Source organism: Carettochelys insculpta, chromosome 3 (genome assembly GCF_033958435.1).
Source record: "Carettochelys insculpta isolate YL-2023 chromosome 3, ASM3395843v1, whole genome shotgun sequence".
NCBI lineage: Eukaryota > Metazoa > Chordata > Testudines > Carettochelyidae > Carettochelys > Carettochelys insculpta.
In genome coordinates, this window is record NC_134139.1 from 172,934,723 (window position 1) to 172,954,000 (window position 19,278).

The window sequence follows — 19,278 nt, forward strand, 5'->3', positions numbered from 1 at the left end:
TGAGGTTAGCGACTTCGACGTCTCGCCGCCTAATGTCGAAGTTAACTTCGAAATAGCGCCCGATGCGTGTAGCCACGACGGGTGCTATTTCGAAGTTAGTGCCGCTACTTCGAAGTAGCATGCACATGTAGACACAGCTGATATGTGAAAAACACAGCAGAACCTGGCAGCAGCATGGCACAGGAGAGTCATGAAAAATGAAAAGAAATGCTTATTGGAAAGGGACATGGGTGGAACCACTGAAGAGCCTGCAAACCGTGCAGTGGGGTGGGGAACAGAGCGCCTGCCGGCTGCTGCCAGCAAATGTAAAGGGACAGAAAACATATTTAAAAAAAAAAAAAAGATGTGAATTCCCATGCTTCTGCAGGCTGTCAAAGACATCACCCTCCTAAAACTAACAAATATGAGAAACAACAACTACTCCTGCTGTGTGACCAAGGCCTGGAAAATTTGCTAACATGCTGTATGATGCCATGACACCAGATCGCTATTTGGTTGCCTGGCATGGCAAGGTGTACTACCGTGGAAGCTGCAACAAGTCAGGCCTGCCCAAGAAACTTGTGCAAAAAATACAAGAGAGCCTGGAAGAGGCCTTCAAGGAGATCTCCAAAAAGGAGAAGCGCTCCATCCCAAGAAGCATCAACACACTTTTCTGAGGGGCACAGAAGCACAGCTAGCAAACCTGTACCTATACACAACCCTATAGCTATATCCAGCCCCAACATGCTTCTAGCCTGCTTGCTCCGGGGGGTTCTGGGACTGGCGTGGAGGTGACCAGCATGGAGGAAACTGCCATGGAGTGTCCCAGTGTGGAGGGGACCAGTTCCAGGTCAATTGTGAGGAGCTCTACCCTGTCTGGAACAACCTCCTCTGTCCTCTGCTTATTGCTACTTTCTTCCTCTCTGCTGCCCTCTTCCTCTGGGCTACCCCGCACCTCTTGGCTCACTCTGAAATCCATACCAGCACCTCCGGAAGTGTCATAAATCAGCCCAGGCTCTGTGGTGGGGTTGTTACCCATAAGCATGTGCAGCTGTTGATAACAGTGGCAGGTCCATGGAGCTGCCTCTGACTGCTGGTTGGCTTCCCGGACTTTTTGCTAGGCCTGACAGCTCTTTAAGTTTCACCCAGCATTGCATAGAGTCCCAGCAGTAACCTCAGGTGGTCATCTCATGCTCCATCTGATCATACATGGCTGCATTTCTCTTGGCCACCTGACATCTCTTTGCCACCAATTCATCTTCCCAAATGGCAATGACATCAAGAATCTCCTGGTGGATCCAAGCTGGGGCTCTCTTGTGAGCCTGACAGGTGCTAGTCAGATCACTACCCTGAGTGCTCATGACTGCATATTGATATTTTGTAATTGGTATTATGGCTCAATAAATGGAGTTAACAGTATTATGTGTGAAGACAGTCACATTTTAATATCGAGCTAATGCCTTGATATTCAAATTTATCTCGTAGTGTACACGCAGCCTATTTGAGGACTGCAGGTAGCAGAAGCATCTCGGTAGTTACAAAGTTTTTACATCAGGTATGTATACAGCTCTTGGACCCTACCTGTACATATAATTTCCATATCTCTCACTTAGCAACTCTGGGAACTCCAGCTATAAATATTTCTATTGTAACTGTAGAAATTCAAAATATTATATTTGTTACCAGAGTAGGTGAAATTGATGTTTTCTTTCAACCTTCCTTTTTAAGGGGACTGAATGTCTTTATAGCTTTATTAATATGGGACAAAGAACTGCTACCTGTATCTTATTGTTTATGCTAAGGAATTTTGGAAAAGTTGGTAAAAGTTCACTTGAGAATGATAGCCACAATGTACACTGCTCTGCTTCTTCAAGGCAAGTTTTAACAGTCAATGAAGATACATAATCTCAGAGGGATAGTTGTGTTAGTCTGTAGCTTCACAAAAAACCCCAAGCTTTTATAGTATTTGTTGAGTATTTTTGATTCCTGCCCTTCCTTAGTGTTATTAAATGTATATCCAAGTTGTTAAAACTGCTGAAATAATGTGCAATAAATTCACTTGTGTAAATTCAATAATCTCAGTGGAGTTATTCCATGCACACATTTTGTTCAGTGAGGTTTATAATTCATTACATACATAGAAGCAGCACTAAAATGCTTTGTTTTCTGTAAGACTACATGCTTTTTATGTGCTGACCCTTGCATTTTACTAATGCAAAATGCCAGCAGATTTCATATTTCTCTGATATGAGTCACCACCGAAGCCCTCCAGGGTAGTCCTTTCATAATAAACACAAGTAAGCCAAGAAAATACCCTTTATGTTGTTACCTTATCCGAATTTCCGAGTTTATCCTGACTCCTTTTTGTGTTCTAGATTATATATTTGTTGGGATAGGGCGGAGCAGCCAAATTCTACCCACAGGCCACACCTGGCCTGCCAAACGGCTGGCTCTAGCCCGCAGCCCAGCAGAATGCTTGGGCTACCTGCCATGTCCCTGCATGCCACTCAAAGCGAAAAGCATGCAGTGTCGTGCATGCTCCAGGGTGGGGGAGGCTTCATGCAATGTCCCTGCACCCAGCACAACCTTGCAGTTCTCATTCACCAGATGCTCACCAATGGGAGCTGGCTATGCTGTTCTTGTGACACAGACAGCACATGGAGGGCCCTTCCCCTCCAAAAGGGAACAGAGGAGCATGTGGTCCCTGCAACTGGCCACTTTGAGCAGTATGTTGGGTACAGCAGACAGCACCCCTACCTGAGGCACCCACTGGGCTGCTAGCTGGAGCTGCCTAAGGTAAGCACCTCTGGGACTGAGCCTGCACCTGGCACTCTACCTCCTCTCTCTCCCCAACCCTCTGCTTCTTCTCCTACTTCCCTGCCCCAGGTCCCACTCCAAGCCCTCTGCATACTCTCTCCCAGACTCTCTATCCCAACCCCCTGCTGCAGGTCACAGCCCACTTCTGCCCAATGACACAATCCAAACCCCTGCACACCCTCTTGCACACCTGCCTCAGGTCACAATCCCCTCCCAGACCCTGCACCTCCCCACACATCAACTCCAGGTGAGAATCCCCTCCTGCACTCATACCCACTCCTGCACCCCCAACACCCTGTCCCAGGTCAAAACCCGCTCCTTCATTCAATCCCCCTTCCAGACCCCACATCCCTTCCTGCACCCGAGTCCCCTAACCCAAGCTCCCTTCTGCACCCTACCTCCACTGCATCTCCTCCATTAACATAAAGGAAAAGTATGATCATTGACCACTTAAATTCTTGCAGTGGCTCCCCAATAAAAATGATTGCCAACCTCTGGAGCAGGGACTATCTTTTACTCCTGGGAGAGTTCTGCACAAATCATTTAAAACTTCTATACCAAAAATTTAAAAATTCTTTGCATATTTGAAAATTCTGCAAAATTCTGCATATTTTCTTAAAATAATGCAAAAAAATCATACCTGTTTCAATTATTTTTGTAATTGTGTTTAAACTATGGTACAATGAATAAAGAATGGGATTGGGGAGCACTGGAGGAAATTCCCAAATTCCCTCTCTCTAACAGTAAAGTAGCTAGTACTGACCCTTTGCTTCTAGTGTTTAGTCAACAAATATATGCAGCCATATGCTCTGTGTTACGCTAGAGGCAAATGAAGAGCAAGTGGGAGCTAGGGACTCACATTCACAATTTATATTGGCTACTGACAATTTTGAGGAAAGCTAATAATAAACAGTTCATAGACCACATATTGATAGGAAATTCTTTCAATTTAAAAATTAAACCAGTTCTAAAACCTATAGTACCATAAACATTTATAATAAGGCCATATTGTCCCCAGGAATAACTGTCACCATGATCTATACAGCACTTGAGGACCTTGTCTGTGGACAATATGTTTATTAGGATACTGGAGTACAATGCAACTTTTACTTCAAGGTTATCTTTCTTTTTGTGTATATTGTCACATAGGAAGAGATCACCTTACTGAACAGTTGCTGGAGTAAATTAAACATTTATAAACCTTTCTGCTCACATAATCCTACCACAATTATCATCATCAAAGGGACCTAAGCTAAAGCCATACAGCTATAAAATAAAAGAAAATGGTGGGGCACATTCTCTTTAAGGATGCCCATAATGACCCTAGTTTATTACCATCAGGCAGCCTATGCAAGCCCAATTTTGATCCCCAGCTCAGGTGGGGGGTGAGGGGGATTTATGGGGCTAGAAAATGGAAAGAAACACTAATGGATATGCTGTTGGTATGATTACATTTTTGTTACATGTTGAAACTCTCTAGTCCAGCACTCTCGAATCTGGCAACATCTGCAGTCTGGCATGATTTCAGTTGCCAGACATCTGCATACTGTGTGTGTGGCCAAGTTTCCTGTGGTCCCATAAAGTTTGTTTACAGCCACCAGACCTGGCTCTCTGTGTTCTAAGCTGTTCTTTAGCTTCAAATTACTCCTGACTGTTGTCTAAGACAGCAGCAAGCAATGGAAGCACCAGTATTGCTGCTAGGCATAAGCATGATTTTTTTATACCTATCGACTTATTTCCTTGTGCCAACACAGTAAAATTGTGTAGCAACACTAACACTTTGTTGTGAAGAGAGTTGATAAGCCCTGGCTAGGCGTAGGTTGATACAGAGGATATAGGTACAAGCACACAATATTAAACATCGTTCTATTTATCCACCTTAGGCTATGTCTACACTAGCCCCAGAACTTTGAAAGGGGCGTGATAATGAACCTAATCAAAAGATGCTAAAAAGGCGCTGCCATGAATACGCAGGGCCTTATTAGCATAATGCTGGCCACAGCACTTTCAAAGTGCCGCTTTCTACTGTGCATGGCTCGTCTACATGGGGTCCTTTTCGAAAGGACCCAGCGCACTTCGAAATCCCCTTATTCCTATAACCAAATAGGAATAAGGGGATTTTGAAGTGTGCGGGGTCCTTTCAAAATGGACCCCATCTCGACGAGCTGCACGTTATCAAAAGCGGCACTTTCAAAGTGCTGAAGCCACGATTATGTTAATGAGGCACCTCATTAACATATCCCAAAGTGTCTCATTAGCATCCCCCTTTCAAAAGGGGGTGCTTGTGTAGACACAGCCTAGTTGATGAGCTTTTGTGGGAAAGCTGATCTGATCTGAAGAAGTGGGTCTGTCCCACAAAAGCTCATCACCTAATAAATTATCACCTAATAAAGCTCATCACCTAATAAATTTTTTTGTTAGTCTTTAAAGTGCTACATGACTTTTTTTTGTTTTGATAGAATACAAACTAACAGGGCTATCTCTCTGTCTCTATTGACAGTAACTTCTGTTGACAGATGCTTCTAGTGCAGACATAGCCTGAGGTTATGCACATATTATGTATAGACCCTGCTTGGATCACTCCGGGGACAGTAGGACTGCGGGCATTTTCCAGACAAACAGATGCTGTTATTGATGGATGAAGTAATGACTCAGATTGCCTACTGTTTTCCTTTACATTTCATGGGGTTTTTTTTTTTGGTTTTTTTTGGTTTTTTTTTTTCCTCTGAGGAAAACATATAGGACTGTGGGCTTAAGTGTTATTATTTCACATATTGAAGGTCACACAAAAATTAGAGCTGGAAGGTAAACAAAAGAAAAAATGGGACCTAAAGTTGACTACAAACCTCTAACATTCAATTTTCCTTTTGAACATTTATAAGTGTCAGAGGAAAACGAATCAATCAAAGATTGATGGACTGGAGACTGCAAAAACCTAATGTGTATTTGTAGAAAATCATTCATTTTTCCTTCACTTTACAAAAAAAAACAAACAAAAAAAATGTTTTCCATACTTTAGTACAAAACCTTACCTCACTATTTTGATCACGTTCATTTTCTTTAAGGGCTTGTCCTCCTGAAAGCTATAATCAAGAGAACGTCTTCCCCGAAAGTGATACGAAAATGCATTGAATTGGCCTCTAGTTCTACAATCTGAAATAAAACAATAAATTATATGCTGGAAATTAAACTCTAAATTGATAGCTTTATGATAATAATTGTAACTAAAAATATATACTTTTTTAAAAACCCACAAAATTAAATCTTGTCATCTCCAAAATTGCTTCTTATGGAAGTTTTTTCTTTTCTTTCCTTTAATTATGTCTAGCAATTTTTTTTAATCACATCTCAAGTGGTACAAAATTGTTTTTATTTTTCCTTGAAACTATGTTCACCTCTTGCATAAATTATCAAATCTTAATATCGCCTTGTACTATTCAGACTTGTACCTTCTTCATCATGTCTGTAATTTAATAGTGTATTTCTATTCTAAAAAGTTGCTAACCAAAATTGCATTTATCAGATCTTCTTCTTGTGTCTATTCAATGACAAGTTTTGAACTAGTTTTTTTACTTTTTTTGGCTTATCACAGTCAACAGAGATAGGAAAGAGCAGAACAGATTGTATGGAGCCTCTCCTTATTAAAAAGATTTTGAAATCAGAATTCTGATTACTAGTAAGCAAAAGAAGGACTTTCAAAGACCAAGTTTAAGTTGCAGCATTGGAAGCTAGAAAATGGAAAAAAATGGTCATGATTTTCCTTCTCAAAATGACCTCCCACCACATCTGAAATATCTGCTATATGGGAGGCAGTTCAGATTTGTCTACAAAACTCAAGGGCACAGTATGTCCTTTCTTTTCTCTCTCTAGATTAGACCTTTCAAAGTTGTATAGAAATAATCAATTGCAAATATACATTTCTTAAGAGTAGTTTCTTTTTTCACTATATTAATTGTAGATATGCCCCATCCACCACCTCCATCCAAAAAAGGCCACTGCAGAAGTATGTAAAGGAAGTATTCAGATAATTAGTTTTCCATTCTTGATCATAAACTCTTTCTCAGTCTGAGATGTCTGCAAACTAATGGACAACAAAGACAAACACGAGAGAGAGCTATGTAAGAGAAAAGAGTCTCCTTTTCCACTTAAAATTATCACAGGCTGTGCAGGGACCTACAAGCAGAACAACAGTTTTCAACCCATGGCCCAATTAGCACAGAGCTGCAGCCCAACTGTGTGCTAAAGGCTGCCAGCCCATGGGCTCTAGGTGAGTCCTGGTATGAAGTTCATCCTCCCACAGCTCTTCTGAGCCAGGAGCTTTTCTTCTCTCTGTGATCATGCTTTTGTAGCTCTCTTTGCAAAGATCACAAACTAGTGTTCAGCTGACAGTGGATTAATGCTGACCTTAGCTGTTGCCCTTGCAAAGGGCACGTGGATTCCGTTGGCAATAAACTGCACCACAGAGTGTCAGCACAGAGAGGACTAAGGAAATTGCTGCAATGAATTCTGGGATATATCTAGAGGACTTCCAGGACCCATCACTCAAGTCAAGCTAGGATCACATGCACATAGTTAAGCAACAGGGCTCAGAGCCTAAGGTCCAGTTTAAAACAGGCTCAGACCATCCAGCCCAGTAAGGTCAGGGGCTCCTAGGTTCAAGCCCTAAGTAAACACAATTGGCATGTGGAAACAAGAGGCATTACACTACTGTGCAGACACACCCTAAGGCTGGTCGACACTGGAGATTTTTTTCGACAGGGGGTCTTCTGTTGATATAGCTCAGGAAGCATCTACACACTTAAAGCATTCTGTTGACAGATTCTCGACAGAACTTTGCATTTGCCTCGACAGTATTATCCCTCAAACACTCAAGGCATAACAATCTCTGCACATAGAACTGTTGACAAAAATGTAGCGTAAGTCATCACTTCTGTCGACAGAGGGGACTTCCGGTTGCCATTCTGCTTTCTGGCCTGAGAGGGCAGTGCAGCTTGGCTGTTCTCTGTTGACAGAGCAAGTTGTGTGTATATGCGATCTGTTGACAGAGGTTCTGTCAAGATTTCCCTGTCGACAGTAACTTCTGTCAACAGGTGCTTCTAGTGTAGACATAGCCTAAGTGTCTTACCAAGATGAATGCTTTCATCTTTACACTTCCCCTTTGAGGTAAGAAAGGATCATCATCATTTTGCAGATGCAGAATTGAGATGGACACAACAAGCTACTTTCCCAGGCTACGTCTACACCAGCAAGTTCTTTTAAAAGATTTTTTGAAAGAAGGGGGCTCTTTCGAAAAAGCCCGCAAAGCGTCTACAAACAAAAAAGCGTTCTTTCAAAAGGAAATGGAAAGAATATTTTGCTCCTTTCAAAATCACTCTTCCTTTCCCATCGCAGGAAAAGCACCCCCTTTTGAAAGTTTCTTTCAAAAGAAAATGCATAGACACTCTGAAGGGCCCTTCTTTGAAAACAACAGTCTTTGTTTTCGACCCCTGGCGTATTCTTTCGAAAGAGTGTAGGGGGGGCACTGTGTGGATGCTCTCTTTTGAAAGAAGCTCTTTTGGAAGAGATTTTCTGGAAAAGCTTCTTTTGAAAGATCTCTGTAGTGTAGACATAGCCCCAGTGTCACACAGGAAGTATGTGGCAGAGCTGTGCATTAACACAATTTTTCTGAGATTTAGTTGAGGACTTGAAACACAGATTAATTGTTCCTTTGTTAAGATCCTGAAAAAAAGCCACAGAGGTAGCTTCTTGGAAAATATGAAGTTGCGGTTCACCAGCTCATTGCTCAAACAGTTCACCCTGCAGGAAAGCTAGGCCCTGAGCTTGTAGCAATCCCAAACAGCAGGTTAGACTGTCAAGACAGTAGAAAGAAAATCCTGAATGTTTCATTTAAACTGTAATTCCCTGACAACGATAAATCAGTGCTTCTGTTGTATGATTAGTTACGTAAACTTCAGAGGTAATCTGGTTTTGCTATTACAGAACAGAACAACTTTGTATCTGAAAAAAATATATAAATCCAGCCTTTGTTCAAGAAATCTAATAGGTAACAGCTTTTTATAACTAAGTGTCTGTTCCTCTGCCCTGCATGTGGAAAAGTATTTTGTGTTGAACAAAACAGGAAGGAGAACAAATGCATATGCTTTCTACTTATAGTTACAACAATAAATACATGGGTGATTTAGTACATATAAATGTTGATTCTTATATCCCACATTTTAATCAAATAATGCAATTTACTAAAATTTTAATGCCATTTAGAAAAAATAGTAAGGTTTCAGTGTCTTTATAAGGAAACTTAATATAAAACCTTTTGCTATACAGTGGCTAAATCAATCTTCTGATCAGATTCCTTCATTGTGCATTATTTTTATTTATGAAAAGTGGCATAGTATTTCTGCACACTCCAAATTTGGTTTTGTAAGTACATTAGCCTTTTTCCCAGTTCAGCCTGAGTTACAGTTGAATAGTGACTAAAAAGTTCTTAAAATATCTTCAAAACAGGCTATTAAAAATGTAGGCAGAAACAAAGGATGCAAACAAAGTTTCTTCTCTGCTGTATATACAGACCTTCACAGCAATCCTGCCACATCCTGAGGTCCACTTTAGGAATTTCTTCACAGCTACCATAACCATGTGGGAATTCTGCCACCTTGAAGACATCAAGCTGCACTCTGGTTATATTGTCAGAATTGTCACATAAAATTCTGGCGAGAGATGTTTGCTTGATCTGAGTCAGCTGAGGTGGACTAAATACACCAGGATTCTCATACCATAACCTGTAGTCTCACACAAAAGAAAATTAAGTTTGCCAACACTTAAGACAATAGTAAATAATATAACATTAAAAAAGACAAACATACAGATAGTTTGCACTCTGCAAGAGACCTTAGGATATTACGTTCAACACAAAATATTATTCTTTGAAAAACAGACCATAACAGGAAAATACTCAGTTCCTGAAAACAGATGACTTACACGCTGTGTCAAGGCTGGTTTCTAATTAAACGTGATGCCTCTATCCACAACCCTTCCTAGGTGAACAAAATAAAATTTTGGCAGAAATTCTCCTACCATAACAGAAGAAAGGTGAGAGATGGCCAGCACAAGGTAGGAAAATGAAAAAAGTAATCATACTTTTTGTTTTCAATTGTGAATACAAAACTATCACAAAAGTTTCCCAAAGGGCTGACGGCACATTCAGAGCATGACTAGCTGTAAAAAAATGAAGCAGTAAAGTAGCACATTAAAGACTGACAAAATAATTTATTAGGTGAGCTTTCGTGGAACAGACCAAAGTGGGTCTGTCCCACGAAAGCTCACCTAATAAATTATTTTGTTAGTCTTTAATGTGCTACTTTACTGCTTTTTTGTTCTGTAAAAAAATGAGGTATGAACAAAAACTGCAAGACGGACTGAAGCAAAAATATATGTATTTTGACATGCTACACAAAAAAGAGCTATTGTCCAATAAGCAGACGTTATGCAATAACCACATGATTATGATTCAAATTTTTTGGTGTTTGAAGTAGCAGAAAACTGTTTGTAAAGACACATTAGAGTTTTATTCTTCTTTCCCTTACAGTATCATTCCAAGGCAGAATATTTTGTGCATAATTCTTTATTCCCATACTTTAATATCACAGAATCACAAGGCTGGAAGGGAGCTCAGGAGGTCATCTAGTCCAGCCCCCTGCTTCAAGCAGGATCAACCCCCACTAAGTCAGCCAGGACCTTGTCCAGCCAGGACTTAAAAACCTCAAGGGATGGAGAATCCACCACCTCTGTAGGAAATGCATTCCAGTGCTTCACCACCCACCTGCCGAAATAGTTTTTCGTAATATCTAACCTACACCTCTCCCTCTTCAACTTCAGACCATTACTCCTTGTTCTGCCATCTGACACCACTGAGAACAGTTTCTCACCCTCCTTTTTAGAGCTCCCCTTCAGGAAGTTGAAGGCTGCTATTAAATCACTTCTAAGTCTTCTCTTCTGTAAACTACACAAGCCCAAATCCCTGAGCCTATCCTCATAGCTCTTGTGCTCCAGACCCTTAATAATTTTTGTTGCCCTTTGCTGAACCTGCTCCAGCAAATCTACATCCTTTTTATATTGGGGGGCCCAAAACTGGACACAATATTCCAGATGTGGCCTCACCAGTACCAAATAAAGAGGAATAACTACTTCTCTAGATCTGCTCAAAATGCTCCTCCTAACGGATCCTAGTATGCCATTAGCCTTCTTGGCTACAAGGGCACACTGTTTACTCATATCCAGCCTTTCATCCACCATGACCCCTAGGTCCCTTTCCATCATCCTGCTGCTGAGCCAGTCGGTCCCCAGCCTGTAACAATGCTTGGGATTCTTCCGCCCCAGGTGCAGGACTCTGCACTTCTCCTTATTGAACCACAACAGATTTCTTTTGGCCCAGTCCTCCAATTTATCCAGGTCCCTCTGGATTTTTTCTCTACCCTCTAGTGAATCTACCTCTCCCCCTAGTTTTGTGTCATCCGCAAACTTGCTGAGGGTGCAATCCAGTCCCTCATCCAGGTCATTAATTAAGATGTTGAATAACACCGGCCCCAGAACCGAGCCTTGTTTAGATTTCTTTAATTTAATCTCTCTCTGATTTTCTGGTTCAATCAACAATTGTTTTAGGGATGTGTTTACAAAAGAGGTGTAAAGCAGTTATAGCATATTGGCACATTAAGATGGATTTACAGTTGGTTTGCTTCTTTATACCACAATGCATAGAAATCAGAGTACACCCTAGTTTTCCACTCTTTCCGGTCATGTGCATGCATAAAGATGCACCAGATTCTTACCCTCTCAAGACACACTCATGTTCCTATGCACATACTCCTCTGTTTCCCCTCCCTTCTGCTTCTCATTTTTTCCAGCACATACATACCCATAAGATATCTGCTGTTCCTGACCTATGTGAACTAGATCTGGTACACCAATAGTTAATGAAAAAATTAATATTTTTTCTCTTTTACATAACTGAAAGTTTATCTAGTGGCTCATGGATATGACGTATCCCTTAGTATTGTATGTGGATCCACATTCATTACATAGAACAGAGCATGCTGGTCGCAAGCATTTACCCACAGTCAATCTAGCCCTAGTTTATGTACAAATAGAGTCTGAAGACAGTGACAAATCCAAGGAATCATCCAAATAGAAATGTCAGTAGAGGTGGGTTTGGAACAAATCAGTAAACTGAATACGAAGAAATGACCAGGACCAGATGGTATTCAGCCAAAAATCTGAAGGAATTCAAAAAGAAATTGTGGAACTACTAACTGTGCTATGTATGTAGCCTATCATTGAAGTCTGCTTCTGTACCAGATAACTGGAAGGTAGCTAACGTAAAGCTTATTTTAAAAAAGGCTCCAGAGTGATCCTGGCTAGTGCAAGTGTTAAACCTCACTTCAGAACCAGACAAATTGATTGAAACCATAGTAAAAAAAGAGAATGATCAGACTCATTGAGAGACATGATATCTTGGGAAGAATCAGCAAAGTTTTTGTAAAGGGAAATCATGCTTCACTATCTACTGGAATTCTTTGACGATGTCAACAAGCATGTGAATAAGGATCATCCATTCAATACAGGTACTTAGATGTTCAGAAATACTTTGAGAAGTCCTTAACCAAAGAGTCCTAAGCAAAGTGCAAAAAGCTTAGTCATGGGATAGGAGGTACGGTCCTTTTACTGGTTCAGAGACAGGAAAGAAAATTTACAGTCACATTTCAGAGTGCAGAGAGGTAAACAGTTGGATCTCCCAAGAATCTGATCCCAGACACATGCTGTTCAACACGTTCAAAAATGATCTGGAAAAAGGGATGGCTTGTGGGGCGGCAAAATTTGTAGATGATACAAAACTACTCAAGATCACAGAATCAAAGGATACTAGAACTGGAAGGGACCTCAAGAGGTCATCAAGCCCAGCCCCGTGCTCTCACAGCAGGACCAAGCACCATCTAAATCATCCCTGACAGATGTTTATCTAACCTGTTCTTAAATAGCTCCAATGATAGAGGTTCCACAGCCTTCCTATGGAATTTATTCCAGGGCTTAATCACTCTGACAGTTAGGAATTTTTTCCTAATGTGCAACCTAGACCTCCCTTGCTGCAATTTAAGGCCCTTGCTTCTTATCCTACCCTCAGAAGTTAAGGCGAATAATTTTTATCCTTCCTCCTTGTAACAACCTCTTAGGAACTTGAAAGGTATTATCATGTCCCCTGTCAGTCTTCTTTTTTCCAAACTAAACAAAATTAAAATTTTTAGTTGTCCCTCAGTGATCATGTTTTCTTGACCTTTAATCATTTTTGTTGCTTTTCTCTGGACATTCTCCAATTTCTCCACATCTTCATTTGAAATGTGATGCCAGGAACTGGACACAAAACTCCAACTGAGTCCTAAGAATTACAGTGATGTCACTAAATTGGTAACTAGGTGATGAAATGGCGGATGAAATTATGTGCTGATAAATGCAAAGTAATGCGCATTAGAAACAATTATCCCAACTAGACATATAAAATGATGGTGTCTTGGGAGTCATTATAGATAGTTCTCTGAAAAAATCTATGCAGTGTGCACTGGGAGTCAAAAAAGCTAATAGAAAAACTATATATGGTAAAACAAAAAATAACAGAGTGCCACTTATATTAATCCATCTGTAACAGGTTCACACATAGGCCCCTAAACTTTGGGCCCCTTTTGAACCCACAAACCAGTCAGAGACCTTCTTCATGTGCAAAGCACCTGTGCCCTTTGTTGTCCATGTCAGTTCCCATTACCTTCTATACATAAAGGTTCAGCACAGTTATCACAGAAACTGCTAGCTCCTGCAGCTAGCTGGGGAGCACAGCCTTCCACTACTTGGACCCTCACTTTCCTCTCCCTTTACTTCTTCCTGCCAGGCAGATATAGCCCTGTGGCTAATGAGGCCTACAGCTGTTCTCCATTTACCTTTCAGGTCTGGGCTTACTTAGCCAGCTCCAATAACCCTTTCTGCTGCAGCTGATGTGGCAGAGCTCTGGCTCACTCTTCTTAGGCAGTTATCTGTCACACCATGGTATAACCATACTTTGAATACTGCATGCGGTTATGGCTGCCTCATCTCAAAATAGATACATTAGAATTGGAAAAGGTGCAGAGACAGGTAAAAAAAAATTATTAGGGGCATTGAACAGCTTCCACATGATGAAAGGTTGAAAAGATCGACACTGTTTTGTTTACAAAAAAGAAACGACTATAAGATCTGAGTGAGGTATATAAAATCATGGATGGTGTGGACAAAGTAAGTGTTTTTTATCTTTTCACATAATACAACAACTAGAGCTCACATGATGAAATTAAAAGTCAGCAGGTTTAAACCAAAGAAGTAATTCTTCATATAATGTACAGTCAAGGTGTGGAACTCATTGTTGTAGGTTGTCATGAAGGCCAAAAGCATAACTGGACTCAAAACTGAACTATATCATAGAGTGATCCAATTGAGGACAGACCCAGCAATGGCAAGCCAAGATGTTTAAAAGATGCACCTCATCACTTGGGTGTCCCTAAATCTCCAGATGTCAGAAGCTGGGACTAGAAGAAATCTGAGACTGGTTCATTCAAAACTGCCATGTCCTGTTCATTCCCTCTGAAGCACTGACCTCTGTCAGTGATAGAGCTAGAGAGGCCACAGCTCTGACCCAGTATGGCTATTTTTTATGATCCTACAACAAAAAGTACATTCCAGTTATCACAAATGAGGGCCTATTTCAACATAGCAGATTAGAGTTTGGAATAATCTCCACAACGGCTATTTGGAAGGGAGCCACAGAATAGGGATTACAGGACATCCATGATACTCATGTAACTTGGATGATAGAATGGTCATGGGAGCTAGTGATGAAGAACACACTGAGAACCTCCCCAAAGGTACTTTGCACGGTTGTCTACATAGTGTCCTATAAGAGCTAATACAGACAAAGATGAAGTTTTCAAAGGTTATGTTTTATACAGTTGATGTACCAGTGACAAAGACAACTTACATAAATCATGAGTAAAAGCTGAAGTTGTCGTAAAGGCAACCCAACCACAAAATGTATTATGATTATGTTCCTTTCTGAGGGTGGTCACTTGCAGTCAGGGTTTCTTACTCAGCACTGTGACAGTGTAAGATCTCCTGAATGAAGTGCAGCAGAATGGACAGAAATGGTGCTGGCCCACACAGTGGCCATGTCTACACTAGCTCAAATCTTTGAAATGCCCATGCAAATGGTCATTTTGAAGATTACTAATGAGGCACTGAAATAAATATTCAGCACCTCATTAGCATGCCACCAGCTGCAGCATGTCTCATCCAGATGGGACCCCTTTTCAAAAGGATCCTGCCAACTTTGAAATCCTATCAGCAGATAGGAATAAGGGGATTTTGAAGTTCCCGGGGTCCTTTCGAAAAGGAGCCCCATGTGGATGAGCCGCATGGCAGCGAGCCACAACAATTTTGAAGTGCTGTGGCCACCGGCATGCTAATGAGGCGTTGATATGTATTTCAGTGCCTCATTAGTAATCTTTGAAATGGCCATTTGCATGGCCATTTCAAGATTTGGGCCAGTGTAGACACGGCCAGTGTGTCAAGGCTATGAATGAAGTAAAGAAATTTAGAACACCAAAAAGCGCTCACAGAAATACATCTTTACCTTTAAACTTAACTTGTGACAATTCCCCTTGTGGAATAGGAGCAGTAATTCCACACGTATTTGAAGATCATTCTGGAAGACTTATTATCATTGCTTCTAGATCTCTGACATCGATAGAATATAACTGTACCCAAATGGATAAAATGGGTTTAGTGTGGAAAGTTAGAAAAGTTTCTTCAATATCTTTATGGGAAGAAATCTACTATGGTTACAGATCAGTAGCCACTAGTTTCAATTTTAAATTTGAAAAAGGTGTGCGGCTATGGCTGCAGCACAGTTACCAAGGGGGGCATTACTGTTGGGCACTCACTGTTCTGATGTTGTTCAACAGCATTGACCAACACAGAAGTCCACGAGTCCCCACCTTGAGGAAGAAGCAAGTTTCCTTAGACCTTCCCAAACAAATGGTTTATCTAATCTGTTATCAAAAGCTTCCTATCACCAAAGGGACTCTACAGCCTAACTTATTCCACTACATAACCATCAAGTCCAGGCCTTGGCACTCATGGCAGAACCAAACACCACCTAGACCATTCCTGACAGGTGTTTGACTAATCTGCTCTCGAAAAATTTCCACAGTATTCTTGAAGACTGATCGTGAAACCCTGTATTTGGCAACGGCGTTCATCACTGATTTTGCTACCATGTCCAATGTGTCTAATGCCATGGGAAGAGATATCTGAGGTACTCGTTGCCCCTCAGCTATACAAGACTTCAGTTCCTTCCTAAATCCTTGAATACATGTGTTTGTCATGTATGCATAAGCTCTTGAAATGTTTTTCAATAGTCAGACTGAATGGATACTTCATCTGGTGATGAAGAGGAGATCACTGCTGAGATCAAGTGCTCCTTCCCTGGGAAGGTGTTCTTCCTTATTTTTCTGTTCTTCCTGGTGTGTAGTGAAAGTCAGTGCCAGATGCCCCTGAGCAGCCACAAGTTTTGCAGGGGGAAACTATATCTAACTGTGGTAGCAGAGCTAGGTTTCCTTGCCAAATCACTCAGTGCTTTGGTGCCAAGAAAGTCAGTGCCAAGAACCTCCGTACTGCAAGAATAAAGATGCAAGAAACATCTGTGCCAGGAACATCTGTACTGCAAGAGTAAGCAGAAGAGTCACTAGAACCATGTGCATCATTATTACTGCTGAAAAGTTGGTACCAGCAAAGTGTGGACTGCAGCTTGAGAGAGCAACCGATGGCCTCGGGCAAGGGTCTGCAACCTGCCGCTCAGGAGCCACATTTGGCTCTTTAAGGACATCATTTTGGCTCCTGACACTATAATTACAAAGTTGAAAAACACTTCTGATTATTTTCGATAAATGGCGAACAGATAAAAGTCCAACTATGAACAACTCAAATTTACATAACAAATGATATGTGATCTCAAAATGTTGGATAACTCCCCCTAACATTCCTCAGAGAGAGAGAAGGTTTGGGAGTGAAAGTCAGGAAGACAGTGGTACAAACACACACATGTAAAGTGTGAGGAAATAGAATATGTAAAAAAGTTTGTGACCATCCTGTAGCAAATATGTATTGCATTACAAATCATTGTGTGTTCACTGTTCTTAAAATAGGAGTTACAAAATGTATGGCTTGACAACATTATTATATAAGGACTGTCTCATAGTCACATGCATTGTGGCTCTTGAATTATTGAGGTTTTACTGAATTTGAAAAAAAAAAAATAGCTCTTCTTGCTATTTTGGTTGCCATCCCCTGGCCTCAAGGACCAGATTTTGCCAAGGTGTCCAGGGGACTAAATTTGGGCTGTGAACTACTGTTTACCTGAATAGTGTGAGGAGCTCTATGACTCCTTTAATTAGGTTGCAGAGTTGGTAACCAAGGCTTGCACTTACTGCGAGAACTCTGCTCCTTACAATCCCTTCCATACAACTAAGTGAAGGACAAGACTTAGCTTAGCTGCTCTGGTGGTCTCAGTAGACATTTTCTTTGAAGAGTGAGGCTGGGAGGTGAGTGGGACAGCAGGTCACAGGAGTCCTGACTGAGGAAGCCTGTTGAGGCCCAGCTGGCCTTTCTTCCTTCAGTTCTGAGGAAGCTCTCTTTGAGCGCTCCAGGAGAAAATGTTCAAGATGAATCTCTCTTGCCTTCTACATCCTTATGGAGAAGAAGTGACAGGGAAATGGTCCTCTCCAAGACAAAAGAGGCACCTCGAGTGCCTGTCATTAAATGAAACAGTTGCTTCACAGAAAGTCAGAGTTTTAAAGCTTCATTTTGGCTAGATCAGCTAATTCCACTTCAGATGGGAAAAGTCCCAAACACCAATGGGGGCAGGGGGAGGGGGAATAATTGTTTCTACATATAGCTAGCAGGTGGGAAAAAAAACCAAAACAAAACAAGAAAAAAATCACTACAATAACAACTAACTAGTCTCTCTCTCACATAGGCTGCGTCTACACTACAAACCTACTTTGAAGTTAACTTTGAAGTAAGGGGCTATTTCGAAGTAGTCTGCAGAGCATCTACACACTCTTTTCCTTACTTGGAAGTAAGGGAAGTTAACTTAGAAGTCACTACTCCATTCCCAGGAATGGACTAGTGCCCTACTTCAAAGTTTAAGTGGATGTTCTGCACTCACTACTTCGAAGCAAGGGGTCTGCCAAGGAGGCGGCCCCCCCCAGAAGATGGAGACATTCTGGCCAGCCCAGGCAGGGCTCTATGATCCCTGCTGGCTGCCTAAGAGGAAGCAGGTCCCCAGCAACCCAAGGCAGGAAGCTGTGACTGTGTCACAAGCAGGGACAGCATGACCTCCCATTTGGACTGCCCCTGCTTGATGCATCACCCAGCCTCCACACCCCATGGTCACCATGGCAGCACATCAGGACCTCCCTGCCCCCCACTCCACCCCCCAGACCCCAGACAATGAGTCAGAGGGCTCACAGAGCCCAGGCAAGGCCTGTGCCAGGAGAGGACACTCCTGCTCCGAGACGGAGATGAAGGACCTCCTCGCTCTTTGCGGGGGAGAAGGTCCTTCGCCAAACCAGTGCCCACCAGAGAAATGCAGGGTCCTTTGACCGGCTGGCAGAGGCTCGCCACCTGAGGCCACTCCGACTGTACTGGCAGCAACGTCAGGATAAAGGTCAAGAAGCTGAAGCAGGCATATGTCAAAGGCTGGGATGCTGCCAGCCAGTTGGGGGCAAGGACCCAGCACTGCCCCCACTATATGGAGCTGCATAGGCTCCTGGGGCCGAGGGAGGCAGCTGCCCCGCAGCACCTCATTGACACTGCCGGTCCCCCCTCTGTGGACAGCAAAGAGTAGGTGGGCACCTCTCAGTACCACCAGCTCCCTGCATGGGGACCAGCCCACTGAGACCAAGGGCGATGACGAGGGCTCCAGTGATGGGACCCTCGTCATTGCTCTCCCCTCTGGGACATCCAGCTGAGCCTTGCCCAAGCCCTGGGAGGTCACAGCCAGTACATACGAGGCAATTGGGATGTTGCAATGGCCAGGGATGCCCTCCTCCCACCCCCAGAACAGCCCTGCAGCCCACATGCCTGGGGAGTGCGAGGGAACACGGGCCGAACCTTGCCAGGTGGGAACCTCCAGGCACCTGGGATCCCACAGGTCTCATGGGCCATTGGGTGGCACAGGACCGGGGTGGGGGCCAGAGGAGTGGGGGCGCCAGCCCCCCTGAAGTTGGGACCTAGCACTCATGGGCCGTCCCCCATCCCCTTCTGTCTCCACAGGTCCATCTTTGGGCAGCTGCCACAGACCTTTGGAATGGGCCACAGCCACGAGGGTCCAGGAGGCCGCCCCATCACCCCAGC

The 19,278-nt window shown here is 42.5% G+C and overlaps 1 protein-coding gene across 8 annotated transcripts in view; it reads right to left on the minus strand.

Annotated features, from left to right (window-relative positions):
* The window catches only part of PXDN (peroxidasin), a 137,195-nt gene that overhangs the window by 18,369 nt on the left and 99,548 nt on the right, over positions 1-19,278 (minus strand). For 4 of the 8 annotated variants that reach the window (XR_012645112.1, XM_074991211.1, XM_074991209.1 and 1 more), the window contains 2 exons: positions 9,364-9,572; positions 5,829-5,949 (listed from right to left, as the gene is read on the minus strand). Coding sequence is in view for 5 of the 8 variants with exons in the window: in XM_074991211.1 (XP_074847312.1) it covers positions 5,829-5,949; positions 9,364-9,572 (330 nt within the window). In the remaining 3 variants the exon portion in view is untranslated. Of the gene's footprint in view, positions 1-5,828; positions 5,950-9,363; positions 9,580-15,374; positions 17,608-19,278 lie in introns of those variants that run through there. The other 4 variants (XR_012645113.1, XR_012645114.1, XM_074991212.1 and 1 more) reach the window with 4 other exon arrangements.